This window comes from Macaca mulatta, chromosome 14, assembly GCF_049350105.2.
Source record: "Macaca mulatta isolate MMU2019108-1 chromosome 14, T2T-MMU8v2.0, whole genome shotgun sequence".
Taxonomy (NCBI): Eukaryota; Metazoa; Chordata; class Mammalia; order Primates; family Cercopithecidae; genus Macaca; species Macaca mulatta.
Genome location: NC_133419.1, coordinates 38944587 through 38969395, shown reverse-complemented (window position 1 = coordinate 38969395; position 24809 = coordinate 38944587). Strand labels below are relative to the sequence as shown.

The following is a 24809-nucleotide window of genomic DNA, read 5'->3' as shown; positions in this document are numbered from 1 at the left end:
GAAACATTATAAAAATGCAATTAAATGATGTTATTCATGCTTGATGGAAATTGGAGAAGGCTAAATCTACATCTAACTGGGTCTAACTGGCTGTGTACTCAGTAGATGTGGATAAAATATATCTTCATACAAGAAATGTCATTGCTCCTCGAAGGAGTTTTAGGACAATCATTCCCAGTGGAGAAAACAGCAGCAGCAGCAAAAGCAGACCAACAAAGAAGAAAGCAATACAGGATTAAAAGAGTTTGTAAAAGAGCCTTTGAAACAATATTGGAAAGTGCTGCAAGGAAATATGGAGCTCCTCGAATGGTAAGGTAGTGAACATGGACTTGATGATTTTTGCTTAAATAAATTATGCTTATTTTTAATAACATGATTGAGGTATAATTGATATACAAAGAACTGCACATATTTAATGTCCTATGAGCTTGAACATGTGCAAACACCTGTCATGCTATCACTACAATCCAGGCAACAGACATATCCAAAGAATGTATGGGACAAGGTAGCTGATGACAGATTAAACAACATGGATTTAATCCTATAGGCAACTTGAAATAATTATTAAGATTTTCAGCAGGGGTCTAAGATATGAACTGCTGTTTAACCCATCATCACCTCCTTTGTCCCGCACATCTCCCTTCTCTTGATGCTGTCTTCTCACACAAATCATTTTGTGTTCCTGTCTCTTTAAAATGCCATGTGCTCCATGCACTTGAGAATTATTATTATTTTAATTCTGTTTTGTAAGACTTCTTAAGGCTGGACTCAGAGAAGGTTGAGGTTGCTGATCTTCCTCCATGACTTTATCTTAGACACATCCATCAGTAGTACCACTTCTGAATGCTACTCGGAGCATACAGCCTGGATATCAGCAGGATGAATCTACTTAATTCTGCTGTTATACTGTCATATGTGGCCAGAAACCACAGGCTTTTAGGGAGAAAATTGTTAAATTTCACTCCATTTTTCCTTTTATGATAGTATATGAGTTTTTTTTACAGAGCTGGTTTGTGTCTTTAATATATGGAGAGAAACTAGAAGCAGGAAAGTACTGCTTTTCCATTTCTGTTACCATTTAGGCAATGAGAAGTATCATTCACAATTCCAATTTTAATTAAGGCGGTGATTCATGACCCAAAGAGGCAGAAACAGGACTCTCTCGGTCCCTTTGACAGAGCACAATACAGAGAAACTCACAATTGACTGAGCTGAGGGACCTGTTTTGAAATTCAAAGGAATAAAAAGCTTCCCGGTGATGTAAAGATCAGAGTTTCTTACCTCTCTGGGGAGCAAATGTTAGCAGGGGGGCTGCAAAGTTAATTACTTAAGGAGGACAGGAGACAGGTTGTGAGTTGTGGGGAGCAAGAGCAGCAGAAACATGAAGGGGAATAAAACCCTAGGTCCCAACAGAAAAAAGAGAAAAACTGAAGTTGTAGCAAGACAGGTACATGGGTAGGGGGGTTGAAGATATATGTATGTAGTAAGGATAAAATCAACACATATCATTGATAGAAAGTATGAAAATCATAAAAATATATGAAAGTATAAAAAATATTACCCTTAACTCAACTTGCAAGCATGATTACTCCGGACATTTTCACATGTTTATTTCTAGGCTTTTGTTGTTTTTTTTTTCTACTTTGGAAAACAGAGTTAAGACTATACGGTGTATTATATATTAATCATGCCCCCTCATAAAACATTATATAAAATACACATTTTGCATGTCATTAAAATTTGGAGAAAAATATTTGAAACTAAAAATAGTAGGAAAAAGCAAACCAACATAGTTCATAGTTAGCTTAGCTTTCCTTAATAAGGCTATTTGCTATCCATTCTTAAACTTTCCACAATGGAGATGTCAGTCTATCAAAATGCTTCCTTTTACCACATCACAGAATTATTTTGAGTTAAAAAAGAGGGCTTTTGCTCAAACTCCTCTTTCTACACTTTCAAAACGTACTTTCTTTCTTTACACACACACACACACACACACACACACACACACACACACACACACAGAGGAATCTTTTTCTTCTCTTTGCACTGTCTTCCCATAAAGCAGATGGTGCTTCAAATTTCCTCGGCCCCTCACAAAGCTGTTCCTCTAGCAACCTCCCCTAAAAGACTGATTTTAAAACAAGCAAAGATGTTCTTTGAATCCCCTGCTAGTCAATCTGGCAGTCCAACCTAAAATGTTTCTAATTTTAAGAAAAGTAATTAACTTTACGACAAGATAGTTTAATCATAGCTGCAGCAAGGAGGTTAGGGTGCAAGGGTGTTAGAAATAATAATAAACATTCTTTCCTTGGGAAAAAATCCAATGAGGTTCAAAATCTCAACTCATTTCTAGTTCTGGCAGATACATATTTGCCTCCTGCTGGGTTTTGGATCAGGGAGTAGGTTGGAGAATCAGAGATCAACAGAAAAAGATCTTAGGAAGGTAAAGGTGATACCTGTATCTGGAAGTATGGAGTAGAGGGACTTTAATTCTTTTTGTTTGTTTGTTTTGGATGGAGTCTCCATCTGTTGCCCAGGCTGGAGTGCAGTGGTGCGATCTCGGCTCACTGCAAGCTCCACCTCCCAGGTTCAAACCATTCTCCTGCCTCAGCCTCTGGAGTAGCTGGGGCTACAGGCGCCTGCCAGCATGCCTGGCAAGGGGACTTTAATTCTTTTAACTAGTCCTGCTGACCAGGGATTGAATTAAAGTTTAAATTTCAAAAATATTTGTGATTATAAAACTGGTGATTTAAAAGGGTTTTAAAAATTTAAATGAGATCTACAGGGGTCATAATTATAACAGTGACTAGTATGTATTGGGTGTTAGTTTTCTGCCATTCTTAAATTCATTGTCTAATCCTCACCTAGGAGAACTGGGTTGCGTTAGAATCAATGAGTTGGTTCACATCAGAATGATCTGTAAGTTGAGTTCTATCAGAATTTTAACTCTGTATGAACAAAATTAAAAAAAATCCTCAAGCAAGACATTTATTCTTCTTGGTTTCAGTGCCCTCATCTATACAATATCTGTATTAAAAGCCCTTGTGGAGATAGTCTCTGAGCTCTGTTTTAGATCTTCATTTGGAAGTGAACTCACACTGAGTCCATTGTCTGTAACCAAGTATTTCTTCAATGCCTGCATACTGAGCTCTTACTGAATGCTCAGCATTTCTTTCTGGAAAGACCATTATGATACATTAAAGAACGTAGCACATTGTTTGCTATTCCTCCCACTGAGAGTAGAATCCAATTTCGCTCTTTTTGCTTCAGATGACTTTAGGACCAGTTACTGAACAATCAAGAGAGACTCTGAGAGATAACCGCCTGACTGAACCTAGCCAACCTGTAAAATCCATAAGTAATAGTAATAAATTGCAGTTTACAGGTTAGTTTCAGGGTGGTTTGTTATGCATCCATACATCATTGGGGCATCTGCTTGTTCAAAGCTATATTCCCCTCACTCTTTTGTATCATGCACCACAGGTGAATCAAACAGTATACAATAATAGCTCAATATTTTTGAGGTATCGAATGTTTGGAAATTTCTGCATATTTTTCATCTGCTTTTATTTGGATTATTCACCTGATTCTGAGTTGATCCCATAAAACTTCGAAACTCAGGAAGCAATGGACTCTTGCGATGTGTCTGTTCAATAACATCCTACATCTTCCAGGAAGAACTTAGGGCTTTGAATCAGGGAGCAGGGATAGATGGAGGAAAGGAGATCCTACTGAAAAATGTGTTCAGCTAGCTCCTGGTCACATTTTGGCCACTGCAGTTTGGCCTTTCAAAAGTTACTTCACTTATAAGTGGGAGCTGAATGATGACAACACATGGACACAATGGGGAAACAACACACACTGGGGCCTGTTGGAGGGGGAGGGAGAGCATTAAAAAGAATAGCTAGTGGATGCTGGGCTTAATACCTGGGTGATGGGGTGATCTGTGCAGCAAACCACCGTGACACACGTTTACCTGTGTAACAAACCTGCACATCCTGCACATGTACCCCGGAACTTAAAAAAATTGGTGAAGTAAATAAATAAATAATACAATAAAATTTCTCAAACTAAACAAAGAGAGTTACTTCACTTCTTTGGATATCAGGTGCCTTCTCTTTCAAATAAGGTGTTGATTTATGTGGTCTTGAGAACTCTTTGTTGCGCTGATCTTAAATTTCTTTTTATAATATTAGAATCATATTTTACCTACATTATAGGGCTTTATGAAGATTAAATCGAGCATCGTGGGTAGTGTTTTTCCAGCCCCTGTGACTAAGTAGGTAATAAATGGTCCTCAATCATCATCATCATCATAGATAATTCAAGGCCTGAATGGCAGAAGCAGAAGAGGAACACTCAAGTGAAAAGTGCTAGACACAGAACACAGCTTACCTAATTAAACACGCTGCTGGCTAAGCTGGGGTGGCTTTCTGCCCCCGCTACTTAAGAGAGAAAAATAGAAACGTCTCTGCATCTGCCACTGCATACCCTCTCAGAGCACAGACCAACTTTGCCCTTCCTTAAAAGTCCCAGGGTTTACCTACCAACTTTTAGGAAATAAATAACCAGCCTCAAAGCTTGATAAAGAGGGCATCAGTAGCAGCTCTAGAGGTTTGCTCTGATTTATATCTCATCCTCCAGTAAAGTCCTCTGCTCCCACTCCTAGCCAACCCCGCTCAACGCCCACCCTCACTGCGGCACTGGACGCGCGGGGGATGCGGGGTTATTCCCCGAGTAGCCGCTAAGGGGAGCCGGACGCTAGACCGCCCTCCCGCGTTCCCATGGCAACGACACCGGCGGGCGCGTAGCCTGGGGAGCGAAGTGCCGGCTAAAGCAGGTGTCGGATTGCAGCGCGCTCGCCGAGGCTCCGGACCTTGGAGCCTCTGAGTCCGGCTACTGTTCCTCCGCCTCCCTCTCGGGCAGCTCCCTAAGCCGGCTGGGACGCGCAGAGTGAAAATGGTCCACCATTCAGGCTCCATTCAGTCTTTTAAACAGCAGAAAGGTCAGTTGGAATCTTGCTCCCCTCTCCCTGCGGGCGTCACTTCCCCCTCTGCATGCCCTTGCAGTTGTGTAGGAGCATCCTTTGCAGGCTTATGCGACACAGAGGTGGGGAACTCTGTGAAGTTCAAAAAAAAAAAAAAAATTAAATACCTCTTCACTCTGCATCCTAGATGAGTGATTTTCTGAGCCTCCGCACAGTGCCTGGGAGTAGCGGAATTCGTCATTTCAGGACTTGACTTAATGTATATCTCTGTGAAGATTGTTTCAATGCACTGCAGTAAACCCCGCTTAGTAGGGATTGTCCAAATAGCTCAGTAGAGCTCTGAGGGGTGAGGACAGAAATGTTCAACAGTATTTGCCGTCTTCTGTGGTTCAAATGTTGAGTAATCTTCACAAAAGTGTGTCTACTCCTTGAGACGCATTTACACAATCATAAGATAAATGAATTCTTGGGAGAGTTCCAGAGCTGGCCTGTTGCAGTTAAAGGGGCTCTGTCACTTCCTTGGGAAAATTTATTGTTTGCCCATGTTCCATGCTGGATTCTGGGTTTCAAGTTCTTGATGTTAGATTTCTCTTCTAGAGGCTTCGTATTATGTCTTTTAGCTTCTCCCTCAAGTTTCTTGCTGGCCATAGTGACAAGAATCTGTATGTTCAAGTTATCCTCACTCTTTGATCTTTGTTTCTTAATTTGGTTTAAAAGGCTTTTTACGGAGCATTTTTATTTTGAGGCACATTCACGGTTTTTGGAGTTTTATTATCCAGAAGCAATAACTAACACAATTGCAACTTTGCTGAATTAATAATGACAATAATGATACAGTTAACCATAGGGTGCCTAAGATGTGTGGATTCTGGAATGCTGAATTTGTTCATTCAAAGTAAATATTTACTTAAATATTCTCATCCCCCACCCTCCAGATATTATTTGTATTTCTTTCGTCGACAGTTGTTTTTTTGTAGGGCTTTTTTTTTTTTTTTTTTTTTTTTTGAGATTCTCGCTCTGTCGCCCACTCTGGAGTGCAGTGGCAGGATCTCTGCTCACTGCAAGCTCCTCCTCCCAGGTTCACACTATTCTCCTGCCTCAGCCTCCTGAGTAGCTGGGACTACAGGCGCCCGCCACCACGCCGGGCTAATTTTTTTTTTTGTATTTTTAGTAGAGACTGGGTTTCACAGTGTTAGCCAGGATGGTCTCGATTCCCTGATCTCGTGATCCGCCCGTCTCGGCCTCTCAAAGTGCTGGGATTACAGGCGTGAGCCACCACGCCTGGCCCTTGATTTTTTTTTTTTTTTAAACAAAAACTAGATTAGCACACAAGAAATAATTTCGAAGGGATTCCTGCATAAGACAGAATATGGGACTGACTGAGTTTCCAGAACCATTATTCTGTACTCAGTTCAAGCCCAAGTTCTCTAGGATGTTTCAAACATATGTTGAAATTGGGAGTGATGTGTGAGACTGTGGGGGTAGACAAAAATTTCAGCTAGTATGCACTTCTACTTCAACTCTAAACGTTTCAAAGAAAGTTAAACTGCTTCAAGAAGTTGTGTTCTCTTTCATCATGGTTTTAAACATATATAAACTTTTAGAATGAAGACAAAGATGGTAGGAACTTTGCAACGGCCTCACAGAATGAGTACCTCCTCTGATGCATTGGCTATGGGTGACTCATTTCTGGGATCTGGAAGCTTCAAATGACCCCCACAACAATGTATTATGTATGGATACATGTTGTGCTTTTAAGAAGGAAATAATTGCCAACTGTAGGACCGACTGTTATTGCTCAAAGTGAGTGATAAGAAATTGTGCAATTGCTGGCATTTCATATTGTTTCCTTTATGATGCATTATGAGCCATTTAGTTTCAAGTAAGTATAGTATTTACTGTTTGGCACAAAAGGCAACTTCAGCAAATGGATACAAATCTAGAGGAGGAGTACTCCAGTAGGAAGGAAGCAAGATTCATTTTAACTAAGTGGTTCTGGTTAATGGCTTCTTAATCCTGCATGGACATTAGGAAAAAAACAGACCAAACTGAGGATTAGCTATTTTTATTCTTCAGATAGGAAGAAGCAAAATAATTCTCTAGATGTTATCTGTCCCAGGAGGTATGCAACAGCAACAACAACAAAACATTCAGATGTGCTTTTCACCATAAAATTAACCTGGAAATTGCACATTAAAATGGAGAAAATTCTCTGGTGGAACTCTGTACTCCTAGGTTCTAAGCTTGCCTTTGTTACTAGCTGAGAAATCTTCAACAACGTGGTTAATTTCTTTGGACTTTGCTTCATATACAGGATGAACAGAATACATTCCTAATCCCTTTGGCCTTTTCTATCTCTCTTCCTCTCTTTAATGGGAGGGACAATTTGCATGTGAAGGCAGAGATGATTTCTTCCAGGACCAGATAAAGAGGAGAGCCTTGCTTTTAGTTTACTTTTACAAATTGATTTAGCTGAAAAATCCAGTTGATGGAATTTACTTTTGTTTTAATCTAGTGAGCTCAATGTCTCTTTTAAAAATTTTGATTTCAACTTTAAAATATCTAGATATATCCAGAAATCACCCTTATTATATTATTTTAAAAGGTTACCCCCTTAATTGAAAAACAGACACACTCAATCAATAAACTCTACAAAAGGCATAGGGATTCTCCTTTATATTTGAGAGCTATGTATTAACCAATCCCCGATCAAAATTTGTTTTGATAGGTAAGTATAAGTATAGTATAAATAAATATAGATGCCAGACTTGTTATCTGTGAAATGAAATACTGTATGTAAGTCTTAATTTATTCATTAATTTAATCTCTGGTCTTTGTTTTGAGCCCTGGATATTAATCCAATGCATTCTACTTATAGGTTATGTCATTTAATATCAACTAAGCCACAGTTACTGCTTATGTGAAATGAAGATAATTTTATCTATCTTGCAGTGTTATAAGGTGTTTAGCAGTTTGTCTGACACACAGTTGGGGCTCAAAAAATTTAGTGATTTTTCTTACTAAAATTCATCCAGGCTCATTCATCTTTGGTTGGCTCTTTAGTAGTATATTGGACTCTTAGCAGTTCCCTTATAATTTCTTGCCTTTTTTTTTTTTTTCTTTTGCATCATGCAGCTTTATTACTTTGAGATTCATCTTAAGGAAAACAGTGGACTCCAGACCATCTACGGATGGTTCTTTAAAATAGTCTGGAGTTAACAATCACAAACTCTCCGCAATTCATATGTCCATCCCTCGGGAAAACTTCCAAAGCATTCCCATAGAAATTTTTAGGTTTGCAATTAACTTTATAATCTAAAATGTTTTTGCAAGAAATGGTATTTATTCACTCTCCACTCTTAAGTACCATGCTTTTGCTGCGTGTATGCCGGGGACTGTGCTTAGTAATAGCATTATTCGGTACTCTTTTGTTGGTGAATCTGGTGCTGCCAAACCCTCCTCCTTAAAGGAATTGGTACAATAGGGAGTCTGAGAGATTTGCTAAACACTTTTATGAGAATTGCAGACAACCCTGCACTTCTGCAGGAAAACGTTGACATTTTGTTTTTTGGCAGTGCCAGTTGTGTTTATGAAGAAGATATACACATATATTTTTGAACTTTAATCCACTGTAAATTTTAGATTATCTTATTAAGAGGCTTAATAGGTTAGGAAGTAAAAAGTGAGACATCTGTGCAGTGGTGGGGAGGGGGAGGCAGTCTGCTTATTTTTGATGTCCCAAGGGTAAATTGGAGTGTATTATGGTTATAGACAACCGAGAGTGTATGTTTGCTTTTGTCTTAGCACATCTTGTAAGAACACATTAGCTGACACATCAGCAGTTTTTTCTGGGGAAAGTCCAACTTTGCTTCCTAGCCTGGCTTTCTATGTTTTGCTTGATTTATGATGAACTCATGTGTCATACAAGGGTGGGCAAGAAAAGGACAATGATAGATCTGGCTTCTGGTGGCTTCTCCTTACCAGTACAGCTACCAAGACTTTTCATAGAACAATAGATCAAATCAAACACAGCCTGTCCAAAAAGACTTGGGCTTAATGGGATCAGCAAAGGCTGTTAAGTGATTCATCATTATCCTAAAGGACATTTGGTTAAACAGAGAGTGTTTTTAGTAATTCCGCAGAAATAAGCATTTACTACTCACACAACTCATTTAATAATATTTTACGCTTATATGAGACTTACAGACCAAAGTATTTTCTTTCTCTTTTTCTCTAATTAGTTGCTATTGCAAGTGTACATCCATGAAGCCACTTGGCACAACTATCCTGCTTTGTGTCGAGTTCTGACTTCAGATTACTTAGAAGGACAATCCTGGGGAAAATATCTTGTTTCAGAATCTCTGATATCCACTGTTTTCATCTCCTTTTCTCCTAACTGACATCCTTAGAATCTAGAACCTCCCTATACCCTTATATTAGAGAAATAAGAAAAAAATCTGGAGCCATTTATACAGTGACAAAATTTCATTCACTCATTGTGCTAACTCTTCCTGGTATTTTCACAGTCTATTCTTTTATTTATGACTAAAGCTTAGGAGGCATTGTCTCTCATTAAAATAATTCTAAGTTGTATAGGAAAAATCACTGGGGGAGATATTTTAAGGTAAGGAGTTATACTTTTCTTAGGCTGGTACTGAATATCAACCTGGATCATTAGAAAGAATTGGGAGTCTAATCTAATTTAGAGCCCATTTGGTCTTCTACTCTGTCCTTTAATTTTCACCTTTCTCTTTCTTTCCTTACACAGAAGGTTTCCTAGATATTTGGAACTCCAGTTCTCCATTAACAATCCCCCAGTAAGAGTGAGCCAAACTATAAAAAGAATATAGAGATATTTCAACCCGAAAAAAAACACAAGTGTCTGGGACCGTATCTTAAAAAATCTTGCATATATACCTCAGATGGCTCAGAGGAATTACTGTGTTAATTCAAACTAAGAACAGTGCTGTTTAAAATGATGGCTTTGAATTAGCAAGAATAGTAGTATATGTTATGTGATAAATATATATCCTCTACTTAGTAAGGGAGAGAAGTGATGGAGTTTAAAATTAATTCTATCTAAAGTAATTATAATTTTAAAATGTGTTTCAAAGCTATCTAGAATTTTACTCATCTAAAATAGCACATTCCTTGATGATTCTAGAGAGCTGAAGTTTTCATTTGAATCTGGGATTTGCAATTATATTCTGCACATGAATGTTTCTGAAAATAACATATTTGGAGTTGATGATTATATAAACCAATTTATCAAAAGACAATTTAAACTCAAACCCTTAAAAAATCCAAGAAAAATTCAACCTTCTCGTCATTATTTCAATGTCTTATAAGTCTGCAGATGTTTATTAAATGTTAGCGTAAAAATTATGGCTCACTTTGGGAGGCTGAGGTGGTGAATCACTTGAGGACAGGAGTTTGAGACCATCCTGGTCAACGTGGTAAAACCCCATCTCTACTAAAAATACAAAAATTGGCTGGGTGTGGTGGTGGGCACCTGTAATCCCAGCTACTCCGGAGGCTGAGGCAGGAGAATCGCTTGAACCAGGGAGACGGATGTTGCAGTGAGCCGAGATTGCACCACTGCACTCCAGCCTGGGTGACAGAGTGAAACTCAGTCTCAAAAGAAAAAAACAAAACAAAACAAAACTATGGCTTAATGTAATGTAGTTGTACCTTGTTGAAAAGAGCACTGACTCAAAGTTCCCTGAGATTGACCCCTGTTACCACCTCTGTGCCTTTGAGCATTTACCTTTTCTGAGCAATAGTTTCCTTATCCAAAGTTTCAGGATAGTAACATCTACCTCTCAGGATTGTAGTGAATGATAATAATAAAAATAACAGCAAAAACAACAGCAAAAGCTAATACTGTGTGGACACTATTACACATTGAGAGGTGAAGCCCCCTAGACTTCCTGGGTTGAGTGGGAACTTGGAGAACTTTTCTGCCTAGCTAGAGGATTGTAAATGCACCAATCAGCATTCTGTAAAAATGCACTAATCAGTGCTCTGTGTCTAGCTAAAGGATTGTAAACACACTAAACAGCACTGTGTGAAAACGTACCAATCGGTGCTCTGTAAAATGGACCAATCAGCAGGATGTGGGTGGGGCCAAATAAGGGAATAAAAGTTGGCCACCTGAGCCAGCAGCAGCAACCTGGTGGGACCCCGTCCATGCTGTGGAAACTTTGTTCTTTCACTTTTCACAGTAAATGTTGCTGCTGCTCACTCTTTGGTTCCGCACTACCTTTATGAGCTGTAACACTCACCGCAAGGGTCTCTGGCTTCATTCCCGAAGTCAGCGAGACCATGAACCCACCAGGAGGAACAAACAACTTCGGATGCGCCACCTTTAAGAGTTGTAATACTGCAAAGGTCTGCGACTTCACTCGTGAAGTCAGCGAGGCCACGAACCCACTGGAAGGAAGAAACTCTGGACACATCTGAACATCTGAAGGAACAAACTCTGGACACACCATCTTTTAAGAGCTGTAACACACACCGGGAGGATCCGCGGCTTCATTCTTGAAGTCAGCGAGACCAAGAACCCACCGGAAGGAATAAATTCTGGACACACCATTGTTCCCAAAGTTCAAAGATACACATTCACTGCATTATTTTATACTTCCTAAGGCTTTAATAATTTTCTTATTGTTCTTATTTTCAAGGTAAGGGATTTGAGGTTGAGATAACTTATATGCATTGCAAGTTAACTCTTAATGAGTGAAAAAGCTAGGGTTTGAACACAGCCCTCCCTGATGCCAAAGTCCCCCGCCCCCCCTTTTTTTTAAGACACAGTCTTGCTCTTCTTGCCCAGGCTGGAGTACAGTGGAGTGATCTCGGCTCACTGTAACCTCTGCCTCCTGGGTTCAAACTATTCTCCTGCCTCAGACTCCTGAGTAGCTGGGATTACAGCTCCCCGTCACCATGCCTGGCTAATTTTTGTATTTTTAGTAGAGACGGGGTTTTACCATGTTGGTTAGGCTGGTCTCCAACTCCTGACCCAGGTGATCCGCCTGCCTCAGCCTCCCAAAGTGCTGAGATTACAGGCGTGAGCCACCGCGCCTGGCCCAAAGTCCACATTTCTAACCATTGTCCATTCCACAAAGAAGCCTAATTGTTGCAGGTTCTTTGGAGAATGAAACACTTAAACAGCTGAAAAGCATTTCAGTCCTGTCTAATTTTCACCACAGCTGTCTGTAGATAGTTTCCTTGCTCTACACCTTTTCCCTAAAAATATTATCAGAGTTCAGGGCAGATTTTTATTGTTTCTTAACTTCATCATGGGTAGCTCCCCATCCCTTCTGTGACTTCAGTCACCATATATCTGAAATGAAAACATCTGGCAGAATGACCCCTCCATGTTCCCTTCTGACTCTGCAGTTCATCAAAAGTTACAGAAGTGTGAAATAATATCCTTAACCTGTAGTGTATTAGTACAACCATCCTGGCTGTCCGTTTGGTTATTCTTATTCTTTCCTCTTAAATTGCACTGCAAGTAGCAATTACTTTAAATTCCGATTGGTTTCAATGCAACAGCTATGTAGGAAGCCTGCAGCAGCTGCGGGATACAGATTCACCAAAGCGTGAATCTCCCATATTCACCCCCTCACTATAACCGAGATGTGGTTGGCCTGCTGAGGAGAGAGGTTCCTTGAGGGTAAAACTGGGTTGCCTGAAAGTTATGTTACTGAAAGTATTTTTGCAAATGCATTGTATTGGTTGTGGTACATTTCTTATCATTGTACTCTTAGTTACTAGGCTGACCCAAAGGCATTTCCTAAAAATACCTCCTAAAGTTGTGTATTTTGTTGGTGCACAAGTAAAACGTCAAATGCCATTACTTTCAATGGCAAAATCCTCAATAACTTTTACACCAACCTAATATATTTTATATTTGTCTTTGGAACACTAATAACAACAGTTTGGGAGGGTGGTGGTGGCTAATTTCTAAATGTGTGCACAAGATCTGCCTTTAAACACACACTCCAGCACTCCCTGATATCTGGAGCAATTTATTTCATTTACTTTAGCTCATTTTCCTACATCTATACTATCTAGGTTTCCTAGCTTGTGAGATCTGAAGAATCACCTAACATTCTTGTTAAAATGCAAATTCTTCAGTCCCTCTAGACCTACCGAATCTAAACTCCAGGGCAGAAGACTAGAAATCTGTATTTTTTACAAAAATGCACCCTAGGAGAGTCTGACAATTGAGTCAATTTCAAAAACAATTTGCTAATACAATACTATAACTATGTGCACATTAAATTAGAGAATGAATTTAAGTGAGTGAACTATAGTAAATTGCCAATTGATGCTATATTTATTAGTAAAGACAAGCTATATAGATACTAGATATACTTAGTTGTATACATGCATTTCATCCAATGGAATGTAACTTTAGTGTTTTCCTAATGTTAACTATCTTCCTTTTTAAGGTTTTGTTAAGGTTCCTAAATGGCCTTGGCTGTCTTGTCTTATGTGTTCTATGCTTGTTAACTTCTCAACTAATTCATGTCAAACTGGACACTTTAATTAATGGGTTTTTAGACTTGTAGGGAAGAATGTTTAGACTTTGTTTTCGGTTGTTCAATCATGTCCCTTGTAAATACCCCAAATGCTGTCAATTCTTTATCTTTGTTCTAGGTCCTGAACGAAGTTAGTTTTCTTTTCTTTTCTTTTTTCTCTCCCTTACCTCCCCTCCCCTTCCCTTCCCCTCTTTCTTTCCTTTCTTTTTACTATGTAACATTTTGCAAAAGAGAGGGCTTTGCTGTATAGCCTCACGTAAAGAAACATCTCAGAATGACTTGAAAAAAATGCATAATGAAAGGCTTATAATTCTCCTTGATTTATATATAGGGAAAATGTGTATTAGGTTTGTGTTTCCTTATAAATTCACTTTAATAATGTAAAGTCATTGTAGGAAAGGCAATGTGTGAAATAAAAGATATTATGTCATAAAAATTGTGTTTGAATCTTAAGATTGTTACACAGTAAGTAGTCATGGGCAAACTAATTAATTTCAGTGGGTTTCAGTTTCTTTAGTTATGAAAACAGACATAAGTTCCGTTATTAAATTCTTACTCTTTGCCAGACATTTTTAAAAGTGTTTTGCTTATAAACCATTTAATAAAAAGGAGAAATTCCTATTATTTCATTTCACAGATATATTAGTCAGGATTCTTCAAAGGGGCAGAACTAATAGGATAGATGTGTATGTGAAAAGGAGTTTATTAAGGAGAATTGACTCACAGGATCACAAGGTAAAGTCCCATGATAGGCTGTCTGCAAGTTGCGGAGCAAGGAAGCCAGTAGTGGATTAGTCCAGGGCCCAAAAGCTCAAAAGTATGGAAGCCAACAGTGTAGCCTTCAGCTAAAGGCCCAGGAATCCCTGGCAAACCACCGGTGTAAGTCCAAGAGTCCAAAGCTGAAGAACCTGGAGTTTGATGTTGGAGGATAGGAGGCATCCAGCATGGGAGAAAGATGAGGCTAGATGCTCTTCCATCTTCTCTTGTCTGCTTTATTCTAGCCTGGCTGGCAGCTGATTAGATGGGGCCCACTCAGATTAAAGGTGGGTCTGCCTCTCCCAGTCCACTGACTCAAATGTTAGTCTCCTTTGGCAACACCCTCAGAGATACACCCAGGAACAATACTTTGCATCCTTTAACTCAGTCAAGTTGACACACAATATTAACCATTAAAACAGATAAGAAAATGGAAGGGCAGAGAAGTTAAGTCAGAGTTCAGGGTGACACAACCAGGAGTGGTGGAGTTAAGGCACCCATCTTGTAGGCAGAAATATTATGAGGATTAGCAATTCTATATGAATAGTACCTCCTTTAGGGACTGCTATATAGCAGGCTAAATGCATGTGCTGTAGTCTCATGTTTGTGTCGCCTCCAGAATTCATGTTGAAACTTAACAAAAATGTAACAATATTAAGAGATGCAACCTTGAGGAGGTGATGAACTCATGAGGGTAGATTAATGTAGGATGAGTGCCTTATGAAAGGGCTAAAGAAAAGTAGTTTGACTGCTTTTTGCTGATCTGCCCTTTTCCTATGCAAGGCCATACCATTTGTCCCTTCCAAAGGATGTAGAATTCAAGATGCCATCTTGGAAGCAGACTAGACCTTATTAGACACTGAACCTACTGGCACCTTGTAGCCTTTGGAATCTTGAGAAATAAATTTCTATAACTTACACACTACCCAGTTTGTGGTATTTTGCTATAGCTGCACAAATAGACTAAGACAACTTTGTCACTAATGTATTTATAAAATGCCAGTAGTTCCTATACTTACTCCAAATAAATTAGATTAAAGATGATCCATTCCAAGGAAAAAGGTTTTTGCTGTTTATCTGAATAACATCCACTAACTGGTTGGTTTCACCATTTCACACTTTATCACTTTATTTTTTTATGTTTTTGTTTTCTAGTTTTACTGAGGTATAATTGGCAAATAAGGATTGTATATATATTTAGGGTGTTTTATATGTTTTGACATATACATACTTTGTAAAATGATTACCACAATCAATCAATTAAAATATCCATCACCTCACACAATTTTTGGTGAGAATATTTAATATCCACCCTCTTAGCAAATTTCAAGTATATAGTACAGTAATATTAACTATAGTCACCATGCTGATATTCAATTTCCATAACTTACTCATCTTACATAACTGAAACTGTACCCTTTGACCAATATCACCACATGTTCCCCAAAATCCTACCCTTTGATAACCTCCATTGTACTCTCTGCTTCTGTAAGTTCAACTTTGTTAGATTCGACATAAAATAAGATCATGCAATATTTGTCTTCCTGTACCTGGCTAATCTCATGTATATATTTATATATCACATTTTCTTTATGCATTCATCTTTCACGTGAACACACATGTTGATTCCATGTCTTGGCTATTCTAAATAATGCTCAGTGAACATGGGAATGCTGATATCTTTTCAAGATTCAGATTTCATTTTCTCTTTTGAATATACATGCAGAAATGGGAATGGCGGGTCACATGGAAGTTCTATTTTTAATTTTGGGGGGGCCCTCCATAATGTTTTTTATAACGGCTGTGCCAATTTACATTTCCACCAGGAGTATATAAGGATTCCCTTTTCTTCACATCCTCACCACTCACGACACCATGGTACACTTGCAGCTAGTCGTGCATTTACATTCTACTTGCCTGAAGTTACTTTTAGTACAGACTGAACATATCAACATAAGATGGCGTCTAACATAATAGGAGATACATTATAGTTGCCAACTGGAGTGTAGAGTTCAAGTAGCTTAGATTCAAATGTTGTTTCTGTATAATTTCTGTATATGAGTGTCTGACCTTTGCCATCATTTTTCTTCTCCAAGTTTCACTTCTTCTCCTACATAAATTGGGACTGATAAGGTTGTTTGAGAATGGTTTGTAGTAGTACATACTAAAACAATAAGACGTTTACCAATCTACCTCCCTCCCACTTTTTCTGAAACCTTTTCTGATCTTAAATCATCTTAAGACATTCTAACATGATTCCTACAAAAACTGAATCCACTAAAATTCAAATTTAACACACTTTCCTTATTGTTCAGTTCTTAGGCAGATTTTAAAAAAATCATAATGTACTTTTAAGTTTCAAAATAATAGGATTTAAATTCAGAAATCAAAATTATCTCTGAATTTGCATTTATTTCTTATATAGCAGTAGTAATTTCTGATTATGACCTGTTGTGCTGATAAATAATAGACAGCAATATTATTCATGGGGTGAAAGTATGGAAAATGGCATCTAAAAAGAATTGTATTAAGGTTGAAATTACATCTTTCTTTTCACCATGTTGTATGCATCTTATAATATGAAACAGTAAGAAAATTAATGATGTCAATCCCTAAGAATAGACAACAAATTGGGAGTTAAACAGTACACTCAGATCTCCTTACTGAGAAAAATATTGTCTTTTTAAAGACTGTCTTTGGTGTAATTTCTCCTTTGGGCCACTAATATTTTGAATGATGTATCTCTGTTTCTCCCACAGTACTCCAAGATAAGTGAGTTGGTGGTTAAGCACCACAGTGAACAGCTTGCAATTAGTCATAGCTCTTACCAGATGTGAAGAAATCACCCACTCAGACGTACTTATGCCTATTTAGACAGCATTACTCTAGAGTTTAAATCATGGATAGAAGTTACTTTTGTATATATATTCCATATTAATTCATGTTTTGTAAAACTTACTTTTACATGCTCTAAAGAAACACAGTGTAATGAGAAAACTAAACAATGAATACATATATAAGGATATTCTGTTAAATATAATGTTTAAGATATTCTTAAAATTTTCCTCCTGTAATCTGAGACTGATATGGAAATTACCATATTGTCTATAAAATGAAATGATGTTATGTAAAACAGTAAAATGGGGTAGGGCAATCTCTCTCTTCTTCAGACCTAGTATTGATCAATTAAAAAAATTGGAATCGTGACAATCAAGGCATCAAAGCTTTGAAATTATCAGATATCTCTTCCTTCAACTAAGATAAAAAATCCTTGCTGGGCACAGTGGCTTTTGCCTGAAATCCCAGCACTTTGAGAGGCCGAAGCGGGCGGATCACCTAAGGTCAGGAGTTTGAGACCAGCCTGGCCAACATGGTGAAACCCTGTCTCTACTAAAAATAAAAAATTAGTCGGGTGTCGTGGCATGTGCCTGTAGTCCCAGCTACTTGGGAGGCTGAGGCAGGAGAATCGCTTGAATCCAGGAGGCAGCAGTTGCAGTGAGCCAAGATCACGCCACTGAACTCCAGCCTGGGCAACAGAATGAGACTCCGTCTCGAAAAAACAAACAAACAAACAAACAAACAAAAAATATCCTTGATGTGAACTGTACTTAGCAGAAAAAAAAAAAGCTCAATATATTTGAAGTTTATTTCTACCAAGAATATGTTGTCAGATCTAAATATATTCTTCAACTTCTCAGTAAATGAAAATATGTTACTGAATGTTTATTGAACACTTGAAAAAAATTCTTGTCTTAAAGCCATGGGAGAATTTGTAATTTAACTTACTGTGTGCCAATCATCACTGTGTGCTCGATGTGCATTAACTTATGTAATTGTTTCAAAAATATGCCAAAATAGATACTGTCAGCTCTGTTTTGCAGAAGGAAAAAAAGTCACAGAGTGATAGTTACTCAGTAATATAAGTTTATAGAAAAGCTGGAATTTGAGTGAGCGATATGGCTGTATAACTTGTTTTCATAAACACTATAAAAGTTTTACCAAGGTGGAGGAAAGGAACCGATAATAGTTCAGGGCCTGCTGTGTGTCTGTCAATGTGCTGGCTATTGTGCACATGTTATGTTACATAGATCTTATATTTACACTTTGAGGGAAATCCCTATTTTATAAATAAGGAAGCACACCCTGAGATGTTAAGTAAGTTGCACATGGCCACATAGCTAATACATGGAAAACTTGGGATAAAATCCCATGAACCTGCTATACACTGTGAGATATATTATGTTTAAGCTTGTTTCTGCCTTAAGTCACCCTGAAAAAAAAAATGGTTTAAGAGTTAAATAAAGAATAATTCTGGCAAAGTACGGAGATTATAGGCCCTTATGAAATTTAGTAATTTACAGGGCGCAATAGGGCTATTGACAAGAGACTCTGAGAATTTCTGTTTCAGGCTATATCTCACTTTCTATAGGATGTTCACAAGCTCTAAATAATTGTTTCACCATATCATAAAGACTTTCATTCCATGCTATTCTAAACCACCTTCCTTCAGAATACCTAATTTTTAGTGACATGTAATATATCTTTTAAATCTGGACTTAATATTTATGTTATTTCACCTGGATGTGCATAGACTTGAATGTTATGTTCATTGGGATTGGAAATGACAAGGAACCAGAGATGATGAAGTGACTTACCCTAAGCTCAATGCTTTTGTGTTTCTGCAAATACTTATCAAATGCCTACCATGTGCCAGGTACTGCACTAAAGTGAAAATATAACATTTAACAAAATTTGACATCTGCTGAGGAAGATCCACTTACATTTTCGTCAATACTCATGGTGCTCCAACATACAGCTGTCTGCCAATCATTTTTATTGAAGAAATAACTGGCTGTCAGCATTTTAGACACCATCTTTAGTTGAAAAAAAAAAAAAGAAGTATTCTTGTGGTCAAGGAAACACTTAAAAATTTGAAAGCCAGCAGAACCATTTTATACACAGCCATTGCCATTCTAATCCTTGGAATAAACTCCTGGGAGCTGATCCAGCACTGAAATCCAAAATGTGCTGCCCATATTTATGTTTTGCAAGTATTTTAATACAATTTCAGAGTATCTAATTCTTGTTAGCTGGTAATGTAAGATGGTAGTTGCATACAGAAGCTTCAAATTCTTGTTCCATCACTTAATAACTGTGTCATTTTGACTGTTTCAAATATTATCTAAATCTGGACTCTTCCATGTGTAAAATAACACGTGCTTCCTATGGTTGCCACGAGGATTAAATATGGTGATATATTTGAATCAATTGGCACAATTAGTAGGACCAGTAAAGTGCCTGCCACAGAGTTGGCAGCTAATAACTATTTAACAGTGTTGAGGTTAACATTTCTTGATTATCAAAACTATTATTCCAATTACGACAAACAACAGATATTTATTGGATATCTAACAAATAGCGTTGATGCTAGGAAGCAGGGAAGGTGAGTATCTGTGTTCCAACTGATCACGTGTCCTTTTCTCTGAGATAAGACCAGACTTCAGAATACTTCACATGGTAATCTCAGGATGGAGTTCATGTGAAAACGAAATCATTCTGTCAAATTTATTATGGAATCAGGAATATATCTCTGCTTGTTCCCATGCTGAAAATTCGTCAACATCATTTCTTCCTTTACACTTTGCTATGGGCACATGGCCCATCCTTATTAATTCTTTAAGGACAAGGTGGTAAATTTTTCTGCTTTTTATTAGTACTTGTGTGAGACAGAAGGCGTAGACAAAAGAAAACAAAAGAGGAATTAGAGGAAGGCAAAAAAGTTTGGAATTGCATCTTATGATGTAGTTACAAAACTAATCAATAATCCAGGTATTGCTTACTTTATATTTTAAAACTCTAGGTATTATTTGCTTTACTCGAAAAACTTGTACAATATCATGTGTTTTATAGAGAGTAAGAAAAGAGTCCCGGCCCAAGAGGCTCTGGTTATGATTTACCAGTAATCCTCCTTGGCCTGCCCATTGGGTACTCTTTGCAAAGGTGAAGGAAAAAGGTATAAATGTTCTCCCAACTCAAAAATAGCCACCTCAAAAAATGTCACTCATTTTGTCATTAATCTCATGTCTTCCCTATTTCTTTTAACATATGGCTTATTTTTCATTAATACTTTCCCTCTTTTCTTTCCTCCTCTTATTTTATTTCTGATCCTGATCTTGAAACAAGCATAAATCTGAAAGCATAAAAATTCTTTATGAAGTTAGATATGTTTTGAACAAATAATTAAGCATAACTTATAACCACAACAGTACTGATACTTTTTGTCAAATAGAAAGTAATCTTCTCATGTGTATTTAAAGTTCATGTTATATACATTAAACCTCTAATACCATGAAAGGCATATGACCTTCCTTCAAGAATCTCTGAGACATTAATGCCATGCTCATGCAGTTCTGGCCTGGGTATCAATAATAGACTTGTTTTACAAAATATTGATGGAACTCTTACCATGTTTTGCATTCTAAAATTTAGAATCTGTAAGCTAAGTTAAGCTTAGTATTATAAAGACGGCCAATAAATTCCTGTCCTTAAGAGGATCACAGCAATGGTTATAACAGACATTAAATAAACTTTTTAACCTAACTTTTATTTATCGCATATTTATGGTTAACCCCTCAAACTTCTTGCAGATCAGGTTTTGGATGAATCTTGAAACATAACAAAAGCAGTCATTTACTCCTATTTTATTTACCCATTCAACAAATTTTACAAGGCACTGTGGAAAGTACAAGGGCTGTGGAGAAAAACATCAGAAGTGTTATTTGCTCTCTCTAGATCTCACATTCTTATGGTGAAACTGTTGGGGAAACATACATTAATAGTGGAGTGTAACAAGGACACTGAAGGGGTGTACACCAGGTGACATAGTTATGTGGGAAAGAAGAACCCTTGCCTAAGATGAGGAAATGGTTTTTCAGGAGAAGGTTATGGTTGATGTTGTGAAACTGTTGAGTTTTTGCTTGTTTGGCTTCATTTCGAAACTTGTTACCATGGAGGACTTACCATTGTTCATGTAAGCACAGAGGTTTATGAGAGTCTTTGAAAGAAGACGTCATGGACTTCTTATTACTACATGGATTTTTGTGTTAATGAAAAATACTATTTACTGATTGACTTATACACTAGTAATTGATCCCGACTCAGTTAAAATAATTTCTTTTAATTTGTAGCTGGCACCTTAATCCTTACATAGCTTAGAGTTTGACCTTTAAGGCTGAGCTTTAAAATAACATTCAAATGTAAAATCTAAGTTTAGATATTCCTTCTGAAACTTACTATTGAAATTAAAGTAAAAACAGGTAATTTGAAGTTGTTCTAATAACGCCTTAAACTTGTGCAACTGTTTATAGTGTATAACATCAAAAATATGATATAAAAAACATTCACACATGTCTCAAGTATATGGAATTATTATCATTTTAATCAGCATTTTCACATGTGCCCTAATAGGAAATGATACTATTTGGCAGAAATTGCTACTTACTATTATAAGTCACTTGAGAAATGAGAATTTTTTTTTGTTTGGTTTTTTTTTGTTTGTTTGCTTTTTGAGATGGAGTCTCACTCTGCAGCCCAGGCTGGAGTGCAGTGGTGTGATCTCTGCTCACTGAAAGTGCTGCCTCGCGGGTTCACGCCATTCTCCTGCCTCAGCCTCCCGAGTAGCTGGGACTACAGGCGCCCGCCACCACGCCCAGCTAATTTTGTTTTTGTATTTTTAGTAGAGACGGGGTTTCACCGTGTTAGCCAGGATGGTCTCGATCTCCTGACCTCGTGATCCGCCCTTCTCGGCCTCCCAAAGTGCTGGGATTACAGGCGTGAGCCACCACGACCGGCCGATAATTGTTTTAAAGGAGCTAATGATCCAGTGAAGAAGGAATCTTCCATAGTGTTAGGAAGAGCCTTGACAGTAGCAGAAACTGAAGGCTAAGTACAGTGACCTCCTTGCATGGAGAAGCAGATGTCTCCTGGCATTTTCCCCTTCCCCTTAGAAATCATTTATCTGAAAGAGACGGGAAAAGAGAGTTGGCGAGGAGACAGGAAGGAAAGGGGGAGAAGAAAGAAACAGATCTATATGGAGAAACTGACAAATGCAACCCAAAATTTAGAAGCCAGTTCAACTATCAATACCGGGAACCCAATTTTCAAACTTCTTTAGGAGGACTGTGGTTAAGAGTAAAAGTCATGTCCATTCTCCTTTGGGAGGCATGAGTGAAACTAGTCAAGAAACACCCATCAGCATGAGTGATGTGGTAGGTCCTGCACAGTATGGGCTTGCTGGGCTGGGACCTGTTACCAATTCTAGCTGTTCACCAAGTCTAAATAGGCTGCTTAGGGGGAAATACATTTGTGCAATTATATTTGCACATGATCTAAATTTTTGTTTTCTAGTTTTCAAATAACACATGATTATTGTAGGAAAGTTGAAAAACTTTGAAATTGTTTCTTTTTTTAAAACTCTACGTGCTACAATTTTTTAAAAATCTTGAACAATTTGTATGTATTTAGATTCTGACTTTAATCTATTTAGTCTATTTCCAGCTTACTTAGGCTTAATTCTATGTTTCAGTGAATCAGGGTTCAATCTTTTTAAAAATTTCCATATTTTAGTTATATATATTTTGATATAATAGCTCAGTTGAAGAGTACAATGTTGTGATATTTTTCATAAAATACACAAATTATCTAATTGAATACATTTTTGTTACCGTCATATGTGAATGAAAAATTTTAACTCTGCTAAAGTTAGGAATAGTTTTTTTCCCAACATAACTTTTCCATAATCTTCTGAAATTCAATACTGCGAAAGGTAAGTCTAAATTTAGTCTTATATTTCTCTATTAGGGATAAGGTGCTCTTTTCTGCCCAAATTCTTGTAAGTTTTCTCATTAGCAATGAAATCTAATTTCCAGAAATTATGTAGGAGTACTGAATCTCTTTCTATCATTTTTGCCTGATATGTAGGGAGAACTTTTGAGCTGTACAGTGTTGTCAGTCCAGCAAATTTATCCTAGTAATGCTTTAATTATTATTCCTGATACCTTCAGATACCTCTTTGTTCAACCATCACAATTAATTGTATAAATTCAGAGATATACACTTCTTAAATCAATAACATTTATTTGTTGTCTTAATTTTTGCCTTTTTTCTCTACATTCTGGTAATGCTGCTTAAGATGGTCTTCTATGTCAATAATTCAGTTTTTCCATCGGTGCATTCTGTTTTTTTCTTTAACAGTTTAAATATCTGCCAAGTTATATGTGACCCTAAATCACATTTTTAACTTACCCTGCTCTGTTTTTATTTTAATGTGATGTTACTTAATTTTTTGAGAATGTTATTTTTATTTAAGAGAACATTGAAGATCCTGTCTATATTTTTTCATTTTTAAAATATATTTTATTTTTAAATTGTAACATGTTTTGTTAAAAGTTTTACTCTTCTGCAACCTTCAAAACATACTGTTTCTCTTATGTTTATTAAAAAAAAAAAGAAGCATTTTCATTGTTCCTATAACTTAATTTCTGGTTATTGTCCTTGAGGGAAAGATTCTTTGCCTGGTGGTCATAGAGAATTTATGGACAGAAAAAGGAAAATGACTTACAGAAAACACAAGTGAGGTACAGAAGCAGCTGAATTGGTTATAGCTTGGTGTTTGCCTTATTTAAACACAATTTGAACAGTTGGCCACCTTTCGTTGGTTGAAACTCGGTGATTGGTAAAAGAGTAGGTTACAGTCTGTTTACACGTCCAGTTAGGTTACAGTTCACTATGTACGGAGAAATGTTTAGGTTGAACTTACAAGGAAACAGTGTTAGGCTAAATTTAATTTAATAGGATCCTAGTTTGACCATGCTAATATCCCTTGATTAAAAATGCAAAGACAGGTAGAGAGGGCTGACGAAGGGACTGTTTGGCATGCTTTCATCCCTATGTATTAACAGCCGAGTAGCAATAGCTCAGGGCAACTGTGTCCATACGAAATAGAAATCCAACTGGAATTGGGATTTTTCATTGATCCTACTGGGCTTACCTTGGTGCAGTAGGAAAGAGAACCAGGAATAAATCAGATAAAAACATACAATATGTATAAAGTAGAAGCTAGACAAAAATAAATTTTCATTAGTAACTGGGTCTAGAGGCATGGCAGAGCAGACTGAACAAACACTTCAAGTACTAACTAAAAAAAAAAAAAAAGTCTTTACTACCCAAGGACTCATTTGTTCCTCAAGTTACCTCAAGACCCTGTCGCTGAACTGGCAGGTGAACTTAGAGCAAATGGTTATCCACCTTGAGATCTGGCTGAAGGCTGGAAACGGAAGGCAGTGAGTTTTTAGTTTTTATTTAAGAGAACATTGAAGATCCTGTCTATATTTTATTTTTTTATTTTTAAAATATATTTTATTTTTTAGGGTCTAGATTCTGGACTGGCCTATTATATAACTCTTTCCTAGTTTCCAGCACCGAGGTAGAAATGAAGATTCACTCATTTACTCCCTCTC

The 24809-nt window shown here is 37.4% G+C and overlaps 1 protein-coding gene across 1 annotated transcript in view; it reads left to right on the top strand.

Annotated features, from left to right (window-relative positions):
- The first annotated feature begins 4845 nt into the window (after positions 1–4845).
- The window catches only part of ANO3 (anoctamin 3), a 335023-nt gene continuing 315059 nt past the window's right edge, over positions 4846–24809 (top strand). The window contains 1 exon segment of the mRNA NM_001265904.1: positions 4846–5008. Within this exon segment, the coding sequence (NP_001252833.1) occupies positions 4963–5008 (46 nt within the window). The 5' untranslated portion in view covers positions 4846–4962.